The following is a 22045-nucleotide window of genomic DNA, read 5'->3' on the forward strand; positions in this document are numbered from 1 at the left end:
CCTTCGCGACCTGCGACGACGAAAAGCACGCCACCCCCCCGTGGGAGATCCGTTTAACGCGTACTAATTCATTTTTACCGCTGTAAATAAGTTGTTTTTTTTTATGAATAAACAAAAGACGACATATTTTTGTAACTTACTTTACTCAATTGTTGTCATAATATATTCTCGAAATTTATACTCATATACATAAAAAATAAAGGCAATAAAAAAAGTGAAATAAAGGGCGCCGTGCTTAACCGTCTTCCGCTTCCGGCGCGTCCCTGTCCTTCGATTTCTTCTTTTTCTTCTTCTTTTCCTTCGCGACCTGCGACGACGAGAACGCACTTGACAAAAATCGGCCACGCCCCCCCGCTACTTACCTCGCCCTCCTCGGTATCCTGGCTCGACACCGTCTCCGTCTCGGTGTCCCGGTCCTCCTTCTTTCTCTTCTTTTTTTTCTGCTTCTTCTCGGCGACCGCGGCCTCCGTCGAAGTGTCGGCCGCGACCTCCATCGACGTGTCGTCCGCGGCTACGCCGCTGCTCAGCTTTCTCTGAAAAACAAAAGCGCGTCGTCTTCTTCTTGTGGCCACTCGCCTAACCCTACCTTTTTGCTGTGGTCGTCGTCCGCCGTCTCCGTTTTGATTTCCTGTTTGCTGAAAGAGGACGTTAACTATGCAAAGCGAGGAAAAAAAAAAGGCAGCTTACAGGGACAGGTCGACGTAGCTGTTGAGCCACTCCTTGGGCGTGTTCTCGTTGGGCCTGCCGTACTTGTCCAGCTGGCCCTTGGCGATGAGCATCTTTTTCTGACTGGCCCGCTGGCCCAAGCCCCACTTCCTCGGATAGGTGTCGCGTTCCATGATGACGCGTTTGAGTTTGGCGACGACGCCGTGGTCACAGCTCGCTATTGTCGCCGTCGTCATCAGGGCGACGGCCAACGCGATCGCCTCGCCCTTGGTCGTCACGATGACGATCTCCTCGTTGAGCTCGATGTTGTCTTCGTAGCGTAGGATGCCAGGCACGAGCACCTTCGCCCCGTAGCAAATCGCGTTCACCGAACTGTCTTTCATGATGATCCGTTTGTGTTTCACCAGGAGGCCCTCCAGGGGTTTGACGACCCGCCGCAGGTAAGTCTCGTCTTTGTGGTTGTCGTGGAGCCACTTGGCGTCGAGCACGTCGTGCAACGTTGCCGGGTCGTCCATCTCGCTGACGTTGCCCGACCTCACGCGGCGGAGCTCCAACATTTGCCCGCCGACGCCGAGCACGAGCCCCAGGTGGACGCACATCGTCCTAATGTACGACCCCGCCTCGCATTTGACCCAAAACACGCCTGAAAGCGACGCGAACATCGGCAACGTCGCGCAGATGGTAGAACTACGTCCGCGTTTTGTTTTTTAGATCGAACTTATTAACATTTTGTTAACTAGTACTCAAAGGAAACGATTGTTATTATACAGGACGTTATCCCTGAATGGTACGCATAATATTTTGTTCCTAGACACAAAGAAAAATGCTACCAAAAATAAATAATATAATGAATAATATAATATTTTATAAGAATTTTATACGATTATGTAATGAGTTAATGTAATTTAAAAATTATATTGTATATTTTCCAAATTATCCTTAAAAATGCCGGCTTACAAAGGACTAACCTTCCTTAGAGATATATATAAATAGATATAAATATTAAATTCAAAATAATTTTGGTCTAGAGACACTATTAAGCAATCTAATAAATCTTGTTCACCAATGGATTAACCTGTTTCCGAGTGAGGGTGAAATCTATTAAATCTATCATCATATCCATAGGTGGAATACTGGAAAATAAGTTTTGTACATCAAAAGGCAACAGTGTTGCGTTATAAGGAATTTTGATATCTTTAATTTTGTTGATTAATTCAAAAGAATTTTATATCGCAAAATTCGGTTTAATTTATCAATTCAATTTATTAATATCTAGTATAATATACAAGGTGCAACAAAAAGTAGTTAAAATAAAAGCTCCTTGTCTATTGAAATTTTTTCGTGTCATTCTTAGTTTTTTAGGAAAAAATAAGTGGTTCCTATTTGTTCTTTTATTTTATAAAGATTTCAAAAGAGTCTTCATATGAGGAATTCAGTTTTTTAATTTTGTAAGCAAAACGCTATTGACAAAAAGTAAAGGAAAATTAAAAATGACATCAAGCAAATTCTACTCAAACTAACCAAAACTATATCTCCACCCCGTATTAGTTGTTTCGCCCTCTACCGGACGTTTTACACACCCGAAATTACGTCCAGCCTGTTTTATTTAAAAAGGAAAATAACCGAAAAACGTGGTGAATGTTGCTTGGCTTCCTTACATCTTTTTTACAACAAAATGTTAAAATAGATGAACATATTTTAGAGCGTATTTCTATAAAAAAAAAATTTGAACAAAAGTTTTTATAAACGTTCCTAAAAATTGGCATTGATGTATACGAGGCTCGTTTAGCCATAATATTCCAATAATTAGCCAACAATATTCACTAAGATGCCCCTGGGACGCCACTGGGATTAATAATTGTAATATATTAGGGCCTAGTTAGACAAACTGAAGCAAATTCTTTGATAATTGGCTTATAAGAAAATCAGCAACACTGACTAACATTTATAAAATTCAAAACATGAAATTTGACAGTGCTAAAAAAAAATTTTTTCAAGGCCTCCTATGTGAATTTATTTAGCAAGCTTGATGCTTTTATGAAGATCAAGATATCAAATGATTATCACATTTTTTTTAGAAGGAAAGATTATTAATATACCGTCCTTATCCCTGATGTTATGATTATCTTTTAATATTCAAAACTTTATTTGTATCTAACCATATATGAGAATGTATACAGGGTGTAACAAAAAGCAGTTAAAACACAAGATCTTGGCTATTGAAATTTTTTTGCATCATTCTTGGTTTTTGTGAGAAAAAAAAAAGCGGTTTCTATTTTTTTTTGCACAATGAAAAATATATATTATATAAGGTTTTTAAAAAAGTCAGTCCGTTTCAAACATCAACAATTAAGTTTTTTATTGCGAATTAGGTAAATATGTTTGCAAAAAACTGGAAAATATGTCATAAAAATCACGCTCCCGCTTGAAAAACTCACTATTTTAAGAAATCGCAAAACAACGCTATAGACAAAAAGTACAGGAAAATGAAAAATCAAGGGGTCGCCATAAATTAAAAAAATCTTAAAAATAAAATAAAAACTTCATAGAGAAATTACACTAACTAAGGAAAGTGCTTAACCCCGGGCGAGAAATGTTTTTTTTTGTTTTCCAAGGCGATAAAATTGTTTTTATTCAAAAAAAAAAAACAAAAAAAAAGAAATTGTATTCTCAAATGCTTAATCAAATAAAAAACTTAAAAAAAAGCATTTTTATAAAACAATATTTGCTAAGATTCCCCTGTGACGCCACTAGGGCTAAATTAGACAAATTGAAACAAATTTTTTAACATTTCGCTTAACGCAAATTCCAATTCATAAGGTATATTTAGCTTTTTCACTACTACTGCTTCCTATTTTGTAAAGCTGTTTATTTTTTTCAACCCGCCCCGCCCTCCCACACCCTACCGGTATTCCTGGTGTCGTCAAAGTCCAGCAGGGTGCTGTCGTACACCGTCCTGACCCTGAGCTGTCTTTTGACCGCCGAAATCAAGGGGGGCCGTTGAAACAGCGCCCCCTTCAACTTCTCGAGGCCCTGCGTGATTTTTTTCACGCCCCCCTCGACCTGCGAGTGCAGCTTGAAGACGGTGACGTACTCTTTGCCGGCGGACTGCTGCGATTTGACCAATCGGGTCGCCCGCTCGATGCACACGATGAGGTTAGGTATCGTTTTTTTACGTGATTAAGTGAGTTTTACCGGTAGTTTTGGGGTCGAGTGTTCCCGAGTGTCCGGTTTTTTGCACCCCCAATATACGCTTGATCCAAGCGACCACTTCGTGGCTGCTCGGATTACTCGGTTTGTCCAAGTTGATGTAGCCCGACTTGATGTACTCCAAAAGTTCACGCCGCAGCGGCGATGAGCCGCTCGGTATCGGGGTGTAATGGTTCGTCCTCACATTCAGACGGTCGAAGTGCTACGGTTGCGGGTTTCAAAGCCGCGATTATTAACGTGCCAAGAACTAACCTTTAGGAGGAGGGGCCATTGAGACGTGTCTAATTTGGCGATTTTTTCCGACGACTGCAGTTGAAAGCTACCTTCTCTCTGCAACTGACTGAGTTTGTCGATTTTGCTCTTTTTCTTCTTCTTCTCCGTCAACTCTGAAACAAACCCTCGCGATCAAAACGAGCTGGACGGCGCCGCGGCACCGCGTTACGCGTCGTACCCGGATTTTCCATGGTCGGACGATTTAACGCACGTGTTTTGCTCCTCGTAGGAACCAGCGCCGAAAGTCGGGTTATGTTTGGTTTTGACGGCGCGCCATCTACGGGCCGACGGCGAAAACGACGAAGGCACTTAAACAGAATCCTGTTTTTCACCCCGCTGTTGATTAAACAAAATTTTCGCCAGCTTATTATTCTGTTGTTGAGTTGATAAAGAAGATCCAAATTTGTACTATTTAAAAATGGTAGAGACAGAAAGTGCAACTTGGCAACAATGAACAACAGGCGGCCATTTATCGCTTTTTCTGTGGCATCTAGGGAACCGGTGAACTTTGCTTCCGAAGGGAAATTAAGCTAGTAATTAAAGAGTTTGGTCTTTTTAAAATTGATTGATCGATTCTGTTTCTTTTAGTGGGTAATAACGGGAAACTTTCGAATTTGAACACCGTTTCCTTTTAAAACTCGTCCAAAGTGATTCGACACTCGAAGGCAGCGTTCGTAATAAATCGGGAGCAGAGTTCGCCGGCCGGTCAGACGCTTCTTTTTGAGGTTATGGCGTCGTAAATATTGACTTTTCGCGAGATGAAAACGGAATAGGGCCCGTTTTCTGACTAGACCGACTCGAAAGACTAGACCGACTCGAAACGGCCGCTTTAATGGCGAAGTAAGGTCGCGGGGTACCGTCAGTCGTCCGCCAAACCTACAAGATCGAATAATTTCCAGGGAAACGACCATCATATTCGTCTACGACACGGAGAGGCCGAGGACCGAGCACGACGAGCCATCGTCCGCGATATTGTACTTTCACCCGACGTGGGTCTCGGACCAGCAGAAAACCGCGCTCTGCGGCCAGATAATCGGCACGATCACTTGCGCTAGGTCGATCTTTGGCGCGCCCCGCGTCGTAGGTCTGCAGACCGGCAAGTTTTACGTCGTCGAAAACGGGCGCTACATTCTGGTAAAGGGGTCACCGCGCTGGCGTCGCGTCCGGTAACGGTGTCCCGTTTTCAGGCCGTCGGCACCGACAGGAACGTGGCCGATTGGCTGCTCGAGCACCGGGCCACCCTACTCTACTCCCTGGTCAACTTTTTCAATAAAGACTTCGAGACGCTCGGCACGTTGTACCGAGACGAGGCCCTCACCGCCAAACTCTACCACATGTTCGAGACTTATCTTCGCATGTTGTTCTTCGGGGGTAATATATTTAGCCATGTGCCCCTGCTGTGTCTCCCCAAGGTACCCCGAAGTGTAAGGGGGACGCGAGCCGCGTTAAACACGAGCCTCGGTTTCAGAGCGCGAGCAGCGTGTTCACCGAAGCGATGACGTTCCTCGAAGCGTGCCAGCAGTGCCCCCACGTTTTAGGTGGCGCCCTCTTGTACCATAACAAGTAAGTACAGTTTTTTTCATAAAAAAACAAACCCTACAAGTAATTTGAAGCAAGCTTTCGCGATTAATTCCTTGAGGTTATAAAATGCAAACAAATTTGAAGTGTTATTAAAGAACAACGAGAATATATGAAAGTGCTGAAAGGTCGCTGGAAATAATTAATTAATTTCTGACATTAGTTTCTGGAAAGGTAAAAATGGAGATACAGCACACCAAAATATAATGAAATTAAATTGTTATCCTTAAATATTAGTTTTTAACATTAACATCAATTAAGGTTTTTATTGTCACCTTGATATCTCTAAAAAGAAAAAAGTTATCGAGATAAATTGAACGCACGGTACATTTGTCAGAGTGGTCGGCACCCAATTGCCGATCGACGTCACGAAACGCGTCGTCATCGCCGACCCGTATCGGATCAAGTCGCCCGCGGAACCGGCCGGCGCCTCCTTCGATCTTCCCCTCGGGGTGCAACTCCTGCAGGTTTACGTGAGCAACGACGTCTTCTGCGACATGCTCGAGACTTCGCTGCGCGACGAGTGCGTTTTCCAGTATTTAAACAACAAGAGCGTCAAAACGGTGAGCGTTCGTTCGATTCCGGACGTTTTCGGCAAAGTTCGGTTCCAGCCGCACGCGGATTCGGTGCCGGTCGGCATGAAACGCGACCAATCGTTACTGTTCACCGCCGTACCCGAAGAGGGTTCGGCCGAGATCGCGTTCGTGCCCAGTCAGAAGAAGCAGCGTCCCAAGTTTTTGAACTTGAGAAGTTTTAGCGCGGACTCGAGGGCGACGCCCGTCGAATCGACCCCCGTTTGCGGTCGGACCAGCGTCGCGAGCACGCCCATGACCGAGCTGAGACGGTTCGTGCACCAGAACCCGCTGACGTTGATCGAGAAGGAGGGGAAACGCGGGGGCCCCGAAAACGACGCGGCCGCGACGCAATCGGGGCCCCCCGTGCGTCGGAGCGCGAGCGTTTTGCACCTGAGAGAGGTTCTCGACGGTATCGTGAAGAACGTTGATCTGGGGGTAAGCATCGTCACTTTCTAGCTTTCCGGTTTAGGCGCATCTCTGGCCACTTGATACATCTTAGATAGCTTTATTTTAAAAGAATAAATATTACGAGAGCGCTTAAAGGTAATAAAAACTTATAGGTTTCAGTTTGATAAGTCTGAGAAGATTTTCCGACCTTAGCCAGAATGCCTGAAAGACAAGTCTGATTTTACACACAATTTCTTGGTTTACTCAGAATTTCGTAAAAAAATAAGTCATTATTCCTGAAAAGCAAGTGTAAATTTCTAAAAATAAATCAGATTCCGACTTTAGTCAAATGTCTGAAAAACAAGTCAGAATTTCTAACTTAAGTTTACTGAAGAGCAAGTCAGAGTTTCTGAAGAGCAAGTCTAAATTTTTAAAAATAAGGCAGATTCCGACTTTGGTCGGAATGTCTAAAAAACAAGTCAGAATTTCTGACTTAAGTTTACTGAAGAGCAAGTCAGAGTTTCTGAAGAGCAAGTCTAAATTTCTAAAAATAAGTCAGATTCCGACTTTGGTCGGAATGTCTGAAAAACAAGTCTGAATTTCTGACTTAAGTTTACTGAAGAACAAGTCAGAGTTTCTGAAGAGCAAGTCTAAATTTCTAAAAATAAGTCAGATTCCGACTTTAGTCAAATGCCTGAAAAACAAGTCAGAATTTCTGACTTAAGTTTACTGAAGAGCAAGTCAGAGTTTCTGAAGAGCAAGTCTAAATTTCTAAAAATAAGTCAGATTCCCACTTTAGTCCGAATGTCTGAAAAACAAGTCAGAATTTTGGTTTTACTCACAATTTCTGATTAGTCAGAATTTCTAATACGATAGGTCAGAATTTCTGAAGAGCAATTCTAAATTTCCGCGCGAAAGACAAGTCGGAATTTCTGATTTTACTCACAACTTCTGACTTTAATTAAAAGTTCTGGCAAACAAGTCAGAATTCCTGAAGAACAAATAAGAATTCCTGACTTAAGTCAACACTTCTAAAAAACAAGCCTGAATTTCTGGAAAACAAGTCAGAATTTTTGTCATCACTCTCTCGTAAAAGTGCGAGTAATTCAAAAACCGGCAAAGTCGGTGTTTCTGTCTAGTACATAAATACGAGGGCAGCGCCATAATTTCCCGGCCTGAATATAAAAGAAACAAATTCGAGTAACAGTTTTTTATTATTTTTCAATATAATCCCCCTTAACGTCAATACACTTATTACATCTCTTTATTAACAACGCAATCCCTTTAAAAAAATATTCTTTTGGTTTGTCTGCAAAACTCAACATAGTCGTTAAACCGCCCATAGTCGTTAAACCGCCGTCCACGTGAGCCCTTTTTCAAATATCCAAACAACTAATAGTCGCTGGGGGCCATTATCGTGATACTGGAGCTGCATCTATGTCAGGCCGGGAAATTTTGGCGCTAACCTCACCTAAGATCACAGTCAAATACCTCCGTAATATATATACGAACATATTGCAATTTAGATTAAACTCTTAAGAACGATATATATATATATATATATATATATATATATATATATATATATATATATATATATATATATATATATATATATATATATATATATATATATATCACCTGTTGTCAAAATAAACGCTTTTACTTATTCGAAAATAGCCCGCAGCATCAACGCTTAATCAAATTTAAAACTGTCCATTTACGTGTCAAATAAAAATTTCAAGTTTCCACAACTATTCTCAGCCGAGACCTACTTAATGCAGAATAAACATCTGTCGGGATGGATTGCACCGCGGTCTGCTGTTAAGGTACCGTAAACTACTTAAAACGTCAAAACGATAAATGTACTATATTTTTGGTCGTATTATACCTATTGCCGCGTCTGCTTGCCACTGTCAGTCCTCATAGCAACATGCTCCGTTATGCTTTTTCCTCGTTCAATTTTCAAAAAGGCGTCTTTTTCACGCCCGCGAAGCGCTTCGACGCGAAGACGTGGTCGGCGTCGCCGAAGCGCCGCGCGCGGCGTCGGTCCACGTCGATCCACGATCCGACGGTGCCGCTACTCAAGCCGGACGGCATCGCCGTTTCGAGGGAGCGCTACGAGCGTCTGCTCGAGCGAGACGGCGAAGCCCTGTTGAGCGTTGCGCGACCGCCGCCCGTCGCCGCCCCCAAACCCACCGACGGCGACGCCAAACCTCGGCCCGGGTGTCCCGACGACGGCGACGCCGACAAAATCCCGAAGGAACGCCGTCGGTCCCTCGTATTGCCGCTGAAACCGATCAGCGGCGTCGCCGACGCCGGCTCCAGCAGGAAACCCTCGCTGGGGGTGCAGCTGACGCCTCTGATGTCCAAACTGAGCGTGCTCGCGTTCGAAGAGCAGCGCGGCGTCAAGGACGCCCCTCCCACCCCGTTCGTCCACAATAGAACCAAGGAGGTGAAAAATTTGAGGTTAGAAAACGCCTCGGAGCCCCGCAGGTGCGTCCTCTTCGTCTGCGGGCAGCAGGACGTGGTGGCGTCGCTACTCATGAAGGAGGAGTGCTGCAAGGACGAGGACGCCGTCTTGAGGATCGTAAGCGTCATCTATCTGGCGGCGGCCATTGTTTATTCCCGTTTCTCGCAGTGGGAGATGTGCACCGAGCACCTGGGGCAACTGGAGAAGCGGCTCAGTTTTTGCCTGGAATCGTCGGGGACGAGCGCCCACGAGAGCGAGCCTTACAGTTTCCTGTGTCTCGACGCGAAGTGGGACACGGTGAAGAGGGGCGGGCCGTGGGGCACGGGGGACCTCGCCCCCCTGGTGTCCCTGCATCGGGACTTCGCCGACGCGGACGACGTCACCGAGATTCTGCTGAGGTAGGGAGATATAGCGTTTTTCCGTCGCGTTAGGGAAATTCGGACGGCGCGGCAACGCCGCGAGCGACCTTATTGCGCCTGATTATCGGCCGCCACAATTATAATAATAATAATAGGTCATTTTTATTTATTTATGAATTCTTCTTCCGCTCTGGCTCCTCTGAGTAATACTAGACATATCGGTATGTCTATATATATATATATATATATATATATATATATATATATATATATATATATATATATATATATATATATATATATATATATATTAGTTCTTATTTTAATAAATTTGGGTACCAAGATGTGCCTATATGTGGGGAAATTATTTTTTTCAGTAACCATGTCAATTCTGAAAAGAAATATATTTGATGTGTGGTGCATTTAAATCAATACCCTCACACATACACCATAGCCTACAAAAAAAGGCAATCTCAAAAGTAATATTTTGATCTCACACCGTTTCTTTTAATTTTTCGCTTATTCACCGGCAAATACCCAATTAAAACGCAAAAACGAACACATAACCCTTCTTTTTTCTTCTTGTTTCTATGAGCATGTAACCATTAAACCAAACATCTGCGCCTTCCGAGCATTACTGACTTCTACGCTCTGTGATCGTACGGTAACCGGCAACGGCACGATCTCCGGTCAATGTCCTACGCTGTCAAAAGTTTTTAAAAGTGTTCGCTCGTCGTAAATGGGTTTGAACGCCTTGTGTTTCGTCAGTATTGCACTTTGCGCTTGCGTCGTCGCCGCGAACGTCGCCGCGCCGTGGGGCGGCGATTTCGTCCGCTGGATTCAAATTGGTCGCGGTTTCCGGATAGTTTACTTGATATCTCTGGTTCCCGCGTGCTCTGCTTTACTTTTCAACAAGAAACACGGCCTGTTGCCGTACATAGTGTGTTGCGCGCATTGCGTCGCGTGGAATTTAACCTGGATCGCGTTTGTCCGGGCCGACTTGGGGCGGAGCCTCGTCGAATCGTTTTTCGCTACCGTCTGCGTCGTCGCGAACGTCTTAGCGTACCGGGCGTCGGAAATCGACGCCGCCCCCACGCGCGTTCCTTACTCTACGAGAAGGTTCCGGGTCACCCGCGGCGATTAATAACAGTAGTAAATAGATTGAAGGAACCACAAACAACTATAAACTATAACAAAAATCTTAAATTCATATCACCAAAATATATTAAATCAAGTGACAATAGAGAATTAAAAAGTAAATAAAAGGAAGGCACTGGGATTAATTGCGTGAGTCTGTTTCTTCCTTAAATAAGTTTTGACTCACTGTTTTACTGTTCTGAATGACGTGTCAAGGAGCTACCAAGACTAACGAGGTTCTTCTTCTTTACTTCTATTGGCCACTATTGCTAAGATCATTCGGCCACTTACAACTCTAGTTCAACATTTTCTAAAGATAACCTGAAGGGTGCCTTAATTAAACAACAATTGTGATTATTAAAAAATGTTTGACCGATAGCAAAAAACGGCCTCCCCCGCGGACCATCCGGGCCCACCCGCCTCTATACAAGCGTGGACAGGAAAAAACAGCGGGGCCGACAACGACTACAAACTATATAACATTCACTAGACACTTAGAACACTAAATCCATACAATGGAAACCGATTTCAAGTTTTTGGGACACAAGGGATTCTGTCGGAAGCGAGCGGAGATTAAAGCGCCATGTGCAATACTAGCGAAAAATCCACTCACGAGGTTCTTCTTCTTTTACTTATGTGGAGCACGACTGCTAGGAGCATTTGGCCATCTTACGAGGTTAAATTCTCTATTCTATAGTTCTTCAATTTATACGTAAAGCGTAATGTGAATAAGTGTCGATATTATTCGTGCCACAAAAAAAAAGTAAATAAAAAACCTTAAATCATCTGTGTGTGAGTTATTACAATGACAGACTAAAAAAAATCAAAACTCTTGCTTCAGATTTTGTTACTTGGAAAGCTTAAATCTTTGAGAGAGTTGTTTCAAGGAAGTGGTGTTAATACAAGAAAAAAACGGTCGCTATTTTCACCTCGGCATGTTTTTCGTATAAAGCTCCTACATTGATCAATAAATTACCAGTAGATTTCTTTTGAGCGACTTATCCTTACTTAAAGAAAAGGTTAAAATATTTCTTCCTGGCTTGTAATCCGGCTTGAAAAAATTCCCAAAGGTCCGTTACGGAGAACAGACGACGGAAAAAATAAAAAACGGTTTTTTTCTGTTAGAAACTTGTTTTAGGGCCCCGGACTGCGCCGTTTATGGGTACCGTTGCGGTCCTTCGGAAGTTTTCTACCACGAGGGCGCCGGCCCGGCGTCCGGGCTGCCCCTCCCGTCCGACCCCGTCGGTCTTATCCAGACGAAGGCGAGACGGCGCCTGGAGAGGGACCACGCGGTGCTCTTGCTCTAAATAAGGTCCGCCATGACGTAATAATACTCGAATGCGCATGTCTTAGACGTAGGTAGTTGACGTTTCGATAAATCGCCACTTACGTTCTTCAGCGGAGGCCTGGATTTTTCCATCGGGTCGAAGAACTATTTTTACCATATTCACAGGTAAAATTATATTACGGGTAAAAGTTTACTTATGTGCATAATGTCGACCTCCAGTTGTCTTGATGTCACCATTGGCCATCTTGAGTATCCATTATCATTAAATGTTCAAACCATTTGAGTGAACTCCTCTCTCTAAGATTAATTTCCCGTTACTCTTACAAGCCTTCTGGATTCCTCCTAAACTTGCTGACTTTTCGCCAATGTTGACTTCCTCGGAACTTAACCGAAACTTGTTAGAATTCTACCCCGTAGCTGCTTATATTTAGTTTGAGGAGTGGGAGCCAAAGGAGGGACATGGATATTGTCCCTGGAACTTTATCTATCCTGTAAAAGTCGAACCAACCGTTTTCGGTAACCAAATAAGACTTTTTTTTTAAGATTTTGAGGTTAATTTTGAATGTACACCAGCACGTTAATTTTAAAATTGCCAAAAACTGATATCTCCAAAAAAAAACTGTATTACACAATAATACGGAATAAGATTACAAAAATCTTCTAAAAAAAAAATAGAAAAAGAAATTCAAATAAATAAAATTATGTCCTAATGAAAAAAATTACATCTCTTGTTATAGTTTTTCTGGATCGAAAAAAAATCTTGGTTGCTTTTCAATTTTTTTGGCTCCAGATTATGCATTTTTTTGCTAATACTGCTGCGGGGAAATGCAACGCCAATATAGAGGCGACACAAAAATCAAAGAACGTAAATTGCGACTTGGCCATTGCCGTTAGTTGTTTTTTTAGGCTAGGTTCGCTTAGGCTACTAGTTTAGGTTTCGACGTTGTTTGTGCGTAGGTGTAGCGTAGGCGGCGCCCCCCCGGGGCCACTTTTACGTATTAGTGCCAAATCGACCCGGCCCGGCCAGGGGCCCCGTCAGTAGACGTTCAGTTACCTCGTTGTTTCCTTTTTAATTTTTTAATTTATTTGTACAAGTGGAAAATAAAAATGGACGTTTCTAATAAAGCGTGTTTATTCCCACTAGACTTGATCGATCAGCTTGAAATTCTGGTGCTGCGGCTTGGGTAGAACATTAAAGTACTTCTTGTAAAAGTCGGTGCCTTTCCTAAATCCGTGGCACCTCTGAACCCACGTGTGGTCCCAATTGAGGTCGACCTTCTCGCACGTCACCACTACTTTGCCCGGGACGATGGCGAAAAGGGTGCCGTTCCGTCCCAAACCGACCTACAACGATAGCATTAATCTCCACGTTTCTTTGTGAGCTTTTTCCATAATACATTGAGGCCGGGATGGAACCTCAGGTTTCTCTGCGTCACGAGGATTTTACCGGCCGGTACTTCGTGCCCGTCCTGCGCCTTCCATCCTCTGTGCTTCGGCCTCGTCTTGTGGATCGTGTTGCGCGTGCTGCCGCTAGTTTTCTTGCTCGCCTGCCGCACGCAATCTGGAAATATTCACGCGACAATGAGGCGGTCACTTGACGAGCCGCCGCCAGTTACTTATCAGCGTTTTAGTGGTTGCGAGCAGAGAACTCCCTAGAAAATTCATTTTCGGAATCCGGACATAACCTTAAAAAACCACAGATCACCGAATCGCATGGCAACTATTTTAACTGCGTTGTCGCCCCATCTATGAACGGGTAGCGCGACTTCGTGGGGCTTGCGTTTCCACTGAATATCGACGCAAAAGGAAAGAAGAAGGTTCTGCTTCCAACCTTGCTATTTCTGCGAGACAAAAGCTCTCGAAATACGCGCTATGATACCGGCAACCGATCCGGATTTCAAGCCGTTGGACGCGTTCAAGTTGACGGGGCACGCGAGGACGAATTTCGCGTGCTCCTACTCCCAAGACGATCGGTTTTCGGTGGTGACGGACGGTGGGGTCTACGTAATGGCGCTGAAACCGGACCTCGGCAGCAATTCCCAGTCGTTCGGCTTTACGAAAAGTTTCGTTAAACCGTCCGCGTATAACGCGTGCGACCACGTCGACATGGACGTTAACGAGTTCCTGTACGAGCTCCCCAAAGACGACCTGTACGCGGCCGTGCTCCAGGTCGACCTTTCGGCCAATTTGCGGAACGCCCAGGCGATGGAGCCCGTGCCGTGCCGCGCGGATTGGTCCCCCGCGGGGCTGGTCCGTAAAAAGGATTGCCTGCTCACAGTGCTGACGAACTTGCACAGCTTGGAGGTTTATTCGACCTATGTTGACGAAAACATGATGACCCGCTACAAGTTGGCGTTGAACATTACGGAGCGGCTCGCTGACTCCGAGAAACCCGCCTACAAAAACGGAAGCAAAATCCCCAACGCGAAGGCTAAGTTTACAGAATTCAAGAGGCGGGTGGAACATGTCGCTCCTTCAGGTACCACGGATTATAGAACTTCCACTCCATCCTATATTTATATTAATGCATTTGTTTTTCTTAACGCTGCCGGCCACAACTGCCAGAATCATTCCGCCCAGGAATATGGTTAATGTCAGTGAATTTTAGCGTTTTGCTGGTCGCATGCCTTTATGGTTGAGGACCGGACCTGCTCGGTGCTTTTTGTCGGCCATTTCGACGGCTCGGTGACTTTTTGGAGGATCTGGGCCGAGGATTTCGACGTGAGGTGTCTGTTCTTGTGGCGGGCCGCCATGAAACTCGGCCCCGTCAGCGCCGTCTATTGGCACCAGACCAAGCCGTTCGGTTAGTCTCGGGCGGGCAGCCCAGCGTCCTCTTACATATTTTTTTATTGAAGGCGGAGGCCTGTGCGTGGGCGACAAGAGCGGGAGGGTCTCGGTTATCCGCGTGGAGGGTGTGCAGGGTGAGGAATTCAACGCGAGTGACGAGGTCGAACTGTGGTCCGAAACCGACGTGGCTGTGGACAAAATCCTGGTCACGTCGTTTGAAAACCACACGTTGATCGTCGTCGTCAAGCAGTGCCACGTGCTCTTCTTCGGGCTCGACAAAACGGGGGCCCTGTTTGATTTGGTGACGCACAATGTCGAACACTATTATGTAACTGGCAAGTTTTTTTTTTGTCGCAATGCACTCGCCAATAGCGGCGTTTGCAGGCGTCGCGTGTTCCCGGAACGTCCTCCACGTGCTGACGTTTACGGGGACGCTCAAAACGCTCAAAATATCCGTCAAACTGCACGACGTCGCCGTCGAGGAGGTCGCAACGACGCTCAAGCTCGACGCCAAGCGGCTGCGCACGCACGGCCTCGTCGCGTCCCCGAATGGGGCTTTTTTGGGCGTCGCGTCGCACCCCTACCACCAGAAGGACCTCACCAACGGCAAACAGTTCGTTAACGTTCATTTGTTTCACGACACTAACCTCCAACCGTTACGATTACTGTTAGACAACCCGCAAAACACGGTGCGTCACCTTTGGGATTGCTTCGAAACGCTGAGGCAAGCGAGACATTTGAGTAATACTCCTACAAGGCTGATAGAGAGAGAAAAGAATTTTTGTTCTTAGAACGAGTAGAAATTTGTATCATTTTTGACATAACCTCACTTTATCGTCGTTACAACGATTAGTCCGGTGATGTTTATATTTGGAATAATTTCTGGCTACATCTTTCATGAAAACAAGTTAAAAATTCCTTGTTGCGTTGTCTTTTAACATCCCAAAAAAATACTTATTTTAGGCTTCGGAAGCTTAGCTGCCTCCTTTTTCGCTACAAACGTAATCAACAAATAAACGAACACCACTCAAAAAATTATTTTTAAATCAATATCAATTTGAAATACAAATGAAAAACTTTAAGATTTTCAAATGGTTTATTTTTGGTTGGCACAAATTTTATATTTGCTGTCAGCTGGCGTCGACGCAGCCATTTTTGTTCTCTGTTCTGTGACTTTCCTTTAGCGATTTGACATTTGAGCGGTATTTGTGAAAATGCTTTTCATTACACCCTTTTTCTCGTTTTACTATTAAATCTATTCCAAAAATCCTAATATAATGATGATGACCCTTAACCCCAGTTTTTTTCACTCTTCAGCTCATAACAAATAAACGTCAAACTCGAACCACGCAGCGTTGCCGTAGTTTACATATCTTTTTATCCGACGTATTTTATATTGTAAACGTCAATTTTTATTTAAAATGTAAACAATATTAAGAAAATATAACATTTTCAGTTGTTTTAAATATAAATAATTAGATATTGTAGATATTGCCTATATTGCAGTTTTGAAAAATCCAACAATAATTTTATACCAAAATGCCGGCAAATTTTCGAGTTTAACAGCACAAAATTCACCTAAACCCGAAATTTGTAATACAACTGTGAGGATGTCAAAAGCGATGTGGCAACTTCGCGATATTTAAAGTAACGCTACCAATCGAATTAAATTCATGTTTTCCGTTGGCTATTGTGTTAAGTACGAGCCTTGTGGGAGTATCAATTTTCCGAAGAGAGCCTTGGAAAATGTTGTCGTGTCACGGCCTGCCGCGTTTTCAGAGTGACGTCTCTAAAGGAGCAACGGTTCCCGTGGCTCGGCCTCGATCCCGACCTCAACTACGACACTCTGAGCCCGGCGCGGCTCAAGACGCTGATGCACGTCGCGCGGATCTCCGAGACCGCGTACGGCGTCGTCCCCAAAGTGGTCACGTACGATATCAAGCCCTACGTGTTGCTGCACTACCTCGTCGACATCAAGTGGGCTGTGACGCGGCTTGGCAAGCTGCTGCAGTCGGATTGGGACATGCTGAGCTTGTTTCAGAGGCGGAGCGTGTTCATGCACAACTTTTTCCTCAAAACCGTCGTCGCGGGCGACGTCCTCGTCAAGGCTGGGGTCGGCGAGACTTTCGTGACTGAAATGTGCCGCGTGATGGCCGTGGCCAACGAGCTCGAGTACCCGGAGATGATGAGGTGTCGCCTGTGCGGCGAGAGGGTGTTGGGGCCGACGTGTTTGCCGCCGCATGCAGACTCCAGGTGCTGCCTGTCGATGATGCCCCTGTTTTTGGTCCCCGCATTTAGGTGCTCTTTGTGCGGCTCGATGGCCCATGAAGAGATGGAACGGGAGTTCGACCCGATATGTTGCCCGTATTGCGACGTGCCAATGGATAAAATACGCGTCGGCGCGGATCTGCGCCGGGAAGTGGCCGACGGAGACGACGTCCGATCCCCGTGTAACGAAGATTGCCTACTCGTCGACGACTACGAGGATACTTGCGAAAACGACACGGAATACGCCATGGTTAGTGACGATGAAGAGGGTGACACGCAGGATCGCCATCTTAGAGATATTTACGCGCGAATTTCCGGTTTGACGTTATGATTCAGTGTCGGAATAAATTGTTTCTTATTAAACAACTTTGTGTTTTATTTGTTACCCCAGAATGCATAGGATGTATAATGAAGCAAGATGGCGTTGCCTTGTTTTTCGTGATCTTGACAGGTTCAGGCAATACGCCATACACAGAATAAAATTTTTATGCATTTAAAAGTTAACAAAAATCTAAACGTGAAGATCGTACGTTACATAAAACGTTAGTGCCCGAATGACTATGGCCCCAACATTAAAATAGAAATCATGGAACAATGTTTACATAAGTACACCACAGTGGAGTTGTAGGTGCAAAATGAAGAGACAGACCACGGAAAAGGAATGGATGTGTAGTATTGAGTTACGATATCGATAGGTAGATTTGCTCGTGTTGAATTTAATATTGAATTAAATATCTATTTAAACTCGGGTATTTAATTCAAACAAATTAATGTATTACTCGTAAGTAGTACCTACTTTCATAAAATCTTCAGAACACAGCTGAATATTATACTAACTAAAACAGAAAACAGAACATATAGACACAACAATAATTCAAGTTCAAATGAATCTCAATCATGTTGGAATATTTATATTATTACGTCATATCCGACAAGACCCCGTAACAAAGAGGCGCCGCCTTGTTTTTTTTGCCGATCGTAAAATGTATCGGCGTCTCAGGCAAAAAGGACAGGGTGGGCAAGCTGCGGTGAGGAGATAATTAGGGTATTATTATGCGATGTTTTTGGGGGTTTACGATGAGTTAGTGAAGACGTAGTTGTCGAACGGAGAGGATTAAACTCGATTCTGCTTCATTACGTGGTTTTATTTTTGATGATCCTTACAAAGCAGCGGTGGGATTTTACTAAAATCACTTACAATCGTTTTTTTTTTTCTCTTCTCGGACAAGTTAAAATTATTGTACGTCATGGGAAGATTTAAATCGAAAACAGTTACAAGTGAAAAGCGTAATAAACGGAAAGAACGTTCATCCTCGTCTTCGGGAAGTGATAGTGACAGTTCGAATTCGAGTTATAGCTCTTCCGATAATAGCTCGAGGAGAAAACGGACAATAAAACGTTTGAGAAAAGAATTAAATGATTTAAAAAGGCGTAAGCCGGTCTTTCGCGCGGGAGACGAACTTTTAGTGCCAAAATTTGACCCAAGTCGGGATGACGTGATGGTGGATAATTGGTTGAGTAAAGTGGATAGTTTGGCAGAACGTTATCAGTGGGACGATGATACTATTCTTCGAATAATTTCCGGACGATTACGAGGTAATGCTCGTCAATGGTACGACGAGAACGTGGAGTATGACTCAAGCTGGATTGAAATTAAAACATCAATGAGCCTCTATTTCCGTAAGTCTGTTCCATTTTCCAAGTTACTAAAGGACGCTGCTAATTACGAAACTAAGCCGGGACAAAACCTAGGAGATTATTGTTTTAAAAAAATGTCTAAATTAAGGGCACTTAACATAAATATACCTGACGTTTATTTGATTGACGCAGTAATCGGCGGTATTAAAGACGATAATATATCGCGAACTGTTAGAGCCGCACAGCATGAGAATGCCAATGCACTTTATGCGTATCTAAACACCGTGGGTAACATGCCTACGGAAATTTGTAGTTTTCGTCAGAATAATACTAAATTCAAACGTCTGCCTTGGACTGGCTTCAATCGAGGAAATTCGAATAATAAAGAATTTTCTAGAAAATCTGAGTCCCGCCCAACGTGTTACAATTGTGGTATTCCGGGTCACATTTCAGTTAACTGCAAAAAACCACGTCTTGAATGTAATAATTGCAAAAAACTAGGTCACACTAAAGAAAAGTGTCCCTTTTTACAAAAGGAAATACAGCACGTTAATCTGTTAGCAAAGGAAAAGTTTCCTAATATATTCTTACAGCCCGCCCGAATTTTTGGCAAAAAAATAAAATGTTTAATAGATTCGGGCAGTTCAAATACGCTAATAAAGGAGTCCCTCGTTAAGAGATTTGGATTGCAACGTATTGATTCGGAGAGTATGACTTTGTGTAGTTTTATGGGCACTTCTTTAGATAGTAGGTCCCTTTGTAAAATAACCGCTACTATACAAGGGGTTTCGGCACAAGTAAGTGCCATAATTCTTCCGGACAAATACCTTAAATATGATTTATTAGTTGGTCGGGATTTTATTAACCAAGAACATGTAATCATGATTAAACGTGACGATCGATTAGTTTTATACAGCTTATTCCCCATTACAAGTGTGTCTGTGAGTTTGGTTGAGGTTTATGACACTATGGATTTAAATAGTGTAAATTTGGGCCCTATTTCAGAGGCTGATAAAGTAAAATGTATTTCCTTATTGCATAGTTTTTCGGATTGCATTTCATCTTCCATGGAAAATTTAGGAAATACGAATACGGTAGAGATGGAGATAAAATGTATAGTCGACACACCGGTTGTACGTTATCCTTATCGTATGCCTGAGGTTGAAAGGGGTATTCTCCGAAATATGATTCAAGAACTTTTGGATAATGAAGTCATCCGCGAATCCAATTCTCCGTACTCCAGCCCGATTACACTTGTTAAAAAAAAGGATGGAGGCTATAGAATGTGCGTTGATTTTAGACATCTCAATGCAGTAACCATTAAAAACCGTGGTGTATTGCCACATATCGAAGACCAAATCGACAAATTAGGAGGATTTAAGTATTTCACCAGTTTAGATTTAGCATCCGGTTTTTATCAAGTTCGCATGGCTGCTAATTCCATTGAAAAGACTGCATTTGTAACACCCGATGGCCATTACGAATTTTTAAGGATGCCCTTTGGGTTAGCAAATGCGCCTTCAGTTTTTCAATCATTAATAAACAAGGTTCTGGGACCGTTAAAAGATGAATTTGCCTTCCCCTATATAGATGACATTATAATTCCTTCATTGACGGTTGCGGAGGGACTAGAACGCTTAAAAAAGGTGTTAATCCAACTTCGTGCACATAACCTTACTTTAAAAATCAGTAAGTGCGTATTTCTTGCAACTACTATAGAATATCTTGGGAGAGAAATCAGTGCAGAAGGAGTGAGGCCAGGTAAGAAGAAAATTCAAGCGGTATTGGATATGAATTATCCTTCCAACGTTAAGCAAGTGCGTCAATTTCTTGGATTAGCAAGTTATTTTCGAAAATTTGTCAAGAACTTCTCCATGATTGTCGAGCCTCTAACAAAATTAACTCGCAAAAGTGCGAATTGGATATGGAGCGCACCACAAAAAGAAGCATTTCACCAAATTCAACAAAAGCTTATATCTTGTCCAATTCTTGCAATATATAACCCTAAATTAGAAACCGAACTTCACACAGACGCATGTTCCATCGGTGTCGGGGCAATATTGCTTCAATATGATGCTGAGGGTAATACACATGTTGTCTCTTATTTTAGCAAAAAAACAACAAGCGACCAAAGGCAGTACCACTCATACGAACTCGAGACTATGGCTGTAGTTTATGCCTTAAAATATTTTCGGGTTTATTTATTGGGGATAAACTTTAAAGTGGTTACGGATTGTAATGCCTTGCGAACGACCTTATCAAAGAAGGATTTGATCCCGCGCATTGGAAGATGGTGGCTGGAAATTCAAGAATATACCTTCGAAATTGAGTACAGGGCCGGCAAAAAGATGACGCATGTTGACGCTCTTAGCAGAAACCCTATATCGAACAATAATTTTAAAGTTGAAGTTTTTCATATAGACTTGACAGAAGCTGACTGGATTACCGCCGCACAAATGCAAGATGAACAGATTTGTAGAATCCGAAACATTTTAGCCGATAAAATAAAAAATAGCGATACAAAGTTTTACTTTGAGCAGTATGAGTTAAGGAATAACAAATTATACAAAAAATTAGGAAATGGAACCAAAGCATGGGTTGTTCCACGAGCAGCACGTATGCAAATTTGTCGTTTGTGTCACGATGATTCTGGGCATCTTGGTGTAGAAAAAGTGTTACAAAGAATTTGTGAAAACTATTGGTTCGCAAAAATGAGGAAATTCGTAACGAAATATGTTAACGCATGTCTAAGTTGTATGTATTACAAACAGTCGTTTTCTAAACGAGAATGTAAATTGAACCCTATTGAGAAACATCCGATTCCTTTTCATACATTACATGTAGATCATGTTGGGCCGTTTATGACAAGCAAAAAGAAGAATAAGTATATTTTTGTAATTGTTGACGCATTTACTAAATTCACTGTAATCGAACCAGTACATAATCAAAAAAGTAAATACGTTATTAGGGTTTTAACCGACCTAATATATCTATTTGGAGTACCTAGCAGAATTATAAGCGATAGAGGGACAGCTTTTACATCTCGAACTTTTAGAACATTTTGTAATACTTATGGGATTAAGCACGTTTTAAATGCCGTTGCCTCGCCCAGAAGTAATGGCCAATGTGAGCGATATAACAAAACCATTGTGAGTGCGCTATCAACAACAGCTGCAGGCAAGGATGAAAGAGATTGGGACAAATATATAAAACAAGTGCAAAGCGCACTTAATACAAGTTTTAATAAGGGTATTAATTCGACCCCCATGAAGGCGCTTATTGGCTATAATTCAAAACATGCGGCAGAGGCAATAATTCTGAATGAAATCCAAGACGAAATCGATAGGCTAGACCTGGAAGAGCTTAGGTGTAAAATTTCGGATCACATATCGAGGGACCAGAAAAA

General features: G+C 43.1%; 4 protein-coding genes across 4 annotated transcripts; 2 read left to right on the forward strand and 2 right to left on the reverse strand.

The window, feature by feature from the left end:
* Window positions 1-5: 5 nt before the first annotated feature.
* On the reverse strand, window positions 6-4419 carry LOC132707097 (H/ACA ribonucleoprotein complex subunit 4). The gene is made up of 9 exons (XM_060678776.1): window positions 4328-4419; window positions 4129-4262; window positions 3861-4078; window positions 3573-3826; window positions 688-1309; window positions 587-635; window positions 363-533; window positions 141-307; window positions 6-80 (listed from the first exon to the last, which is right to left on the reverse strand). The coding sequence occupies exons 1-8, from the start codon at window positions 4338-4340 to the stop codon at window positions 236-238; spliced, it is 1533 nt and encodes a 510-aa protein (XP_060534759.1). The 5' UTR covers window positions 4341-4419; the 3' UTR covers window positions 6-80; window positions 141-235.
* A 539-nt stretch (window positions 4420-4958) lies between these two features.
* On the forward strand, window positions 4959-13064 carry LOC132707153 (uncharacterized). The gene is made up of 9 exons (XM_060678872.1): window positions 4959-4989; window positions 5049-5283; window positions 5337-5561; window positions 5618-5712; window positions 6065-6290; window positions 6339-6737; window positions 8686-9279; window positions 9331-9560; window positions 11797-13064. Exons 1-9 carry the CDS (start codon window positions 4982-4984, stop codon window positions 11963-11965), a joined length of 2181 nt encoding a protein of 726 aa, XP_060534855.1. The 5' UTR covers window positions 4959-4981; the 3' UTR covers window positions 11966-13064.
* On the reverse strand, window positions 13061-13728 carry LOC132707154 (large ribosomal subunit protein bL27). Its single transcript, XM_060678873.1, has 3 exons — window positions 13563-13728; window positions 13344-13507; window positions 13061-13290 (listed from the first exon to the last, which is right to left on the reverse strand). The coding sequence occupies exons 1-3, from the start codon at window positions 13609-13611 to the stop codon at window positions 13087-13089; spliced, it is 417 nt and encodes a 138-aa protein (XP_060534856.1). The 5' UTR covers window positions 13612-13728; the 3' UTR covers window positions 13061-13086.
* A 76-nt stretch (window positions 13729-13804) lies between these two features.
* On the forward strand, window positions 13805-17358 carry LOC132707152 (uncharacterized). Its single transcript, XM_060678870.1, has 5 exons — window positions 13805-14425; window positions 14555-14749; window positions 14802-15068; window positions 15118-15457; window positions 16513-17358. Exons 1-5 carry the CDS (start codon window positions 13819-13821, stop codon window positions 17330-17332), a joined length of 2229 nt encoding a protein of 742 aa, XP_060534853.1. The 5' UTR covers window positions 13805-13818; the 3' UTR covers window positions 17333-17358.
* The last annotated feature ends 4687 nt before the right edge of the window (window positions 17359-22045 follow it).

Source organism: Cylas formicarius, unplaced genomic scaffold (genome assembly GCF_029955315.1).
Source record: "Cylas formicarius isolate icCylForm1 unplaced genomic scaffold, icCylForm1.1 PGA_scaffold_9__14_contigs__length_23061073, whole genome shotgun sequence".
In the NCBI taxonomy this organism is placed as follows: Eukaryota; Metazoa; Arthropoda; class Insecta; order Coleoptera; family Brentidae; genus Cylas; species Cylas formicarius.

Coding starts and splice junctions, on each gene's coding strand:
- LOC132707154 (XM_060678873.1), bottom strand. CDS start 13,611: ATGAATTTTCTAGGGAGTTCTCTGCTCGCAACCACTAAAACGCTGATA. Junction 13,508..13,562: donor AACCACTAAAACGCTGATAA/GTAACTGGCGGC, acceptor GAATATTTCCAG/ATTGCGTGCGGCAGGCGAGC. Junction 13,291..13,343: donor GGTTCCATCCCGGCCTCAAT/GTATTATGGAAA, acceptor CTATCGTTGTAG/GTCGGTTTGGGACGGAACGG.
- LOC132707097 (XM_060678776.1), bottom strand. Junction 534..586: donor ACGACGACCACAGCAAAAAG/GTAGGGTTAGGC, acceptor TTTGTTTTTCAG/AGAAAGCTGAGCAGCGGCGT. Junction 308..362: donor AGGATACCGAGGAGGGCGAG/GTAAGTAGCGGG, acceptor TCGTCGTCGCAG/GTCGCGAAGGAAAAGAAGAA.
- LOC132707152 (XM_060678870.1), top strand. CDS start 13,819: ATGATACCGGCAACCGATCCGGATTTCAAGCCGTTGGACGCGTTCAAG. Junction 14,426..14,554: donor GGAACATGTCGCTCCTTCAG/GTACCACGGATT, acceptor AGTGAATTTTAG/CGTTTTGCTGGTCGCATGCC. Junction 15,069..15,117: donor CGAACACTATTATGTAACTG/GCAAGTTTTTTT, acceptor CGGCGTTTGCAG/GCGTCGCGTGTTCCCGGAAC.
- LOC132707153 (XM_060678872.1), top strand. Junction 5,284..5,336: donor AAAACGGGCGCTACATTCTG/GTAAAGGGGTCA, acceptor TCCCGTTTTCAG/GCCGTCGGCACCGACAGGAA. Junction 9,561..11,796: donor GTCACCGAGATTCTGCTGAG/GTAGGGAGATAT, acceptor AACTTGTTTTAG/GGCCCCGGACTGCGCCGTTT.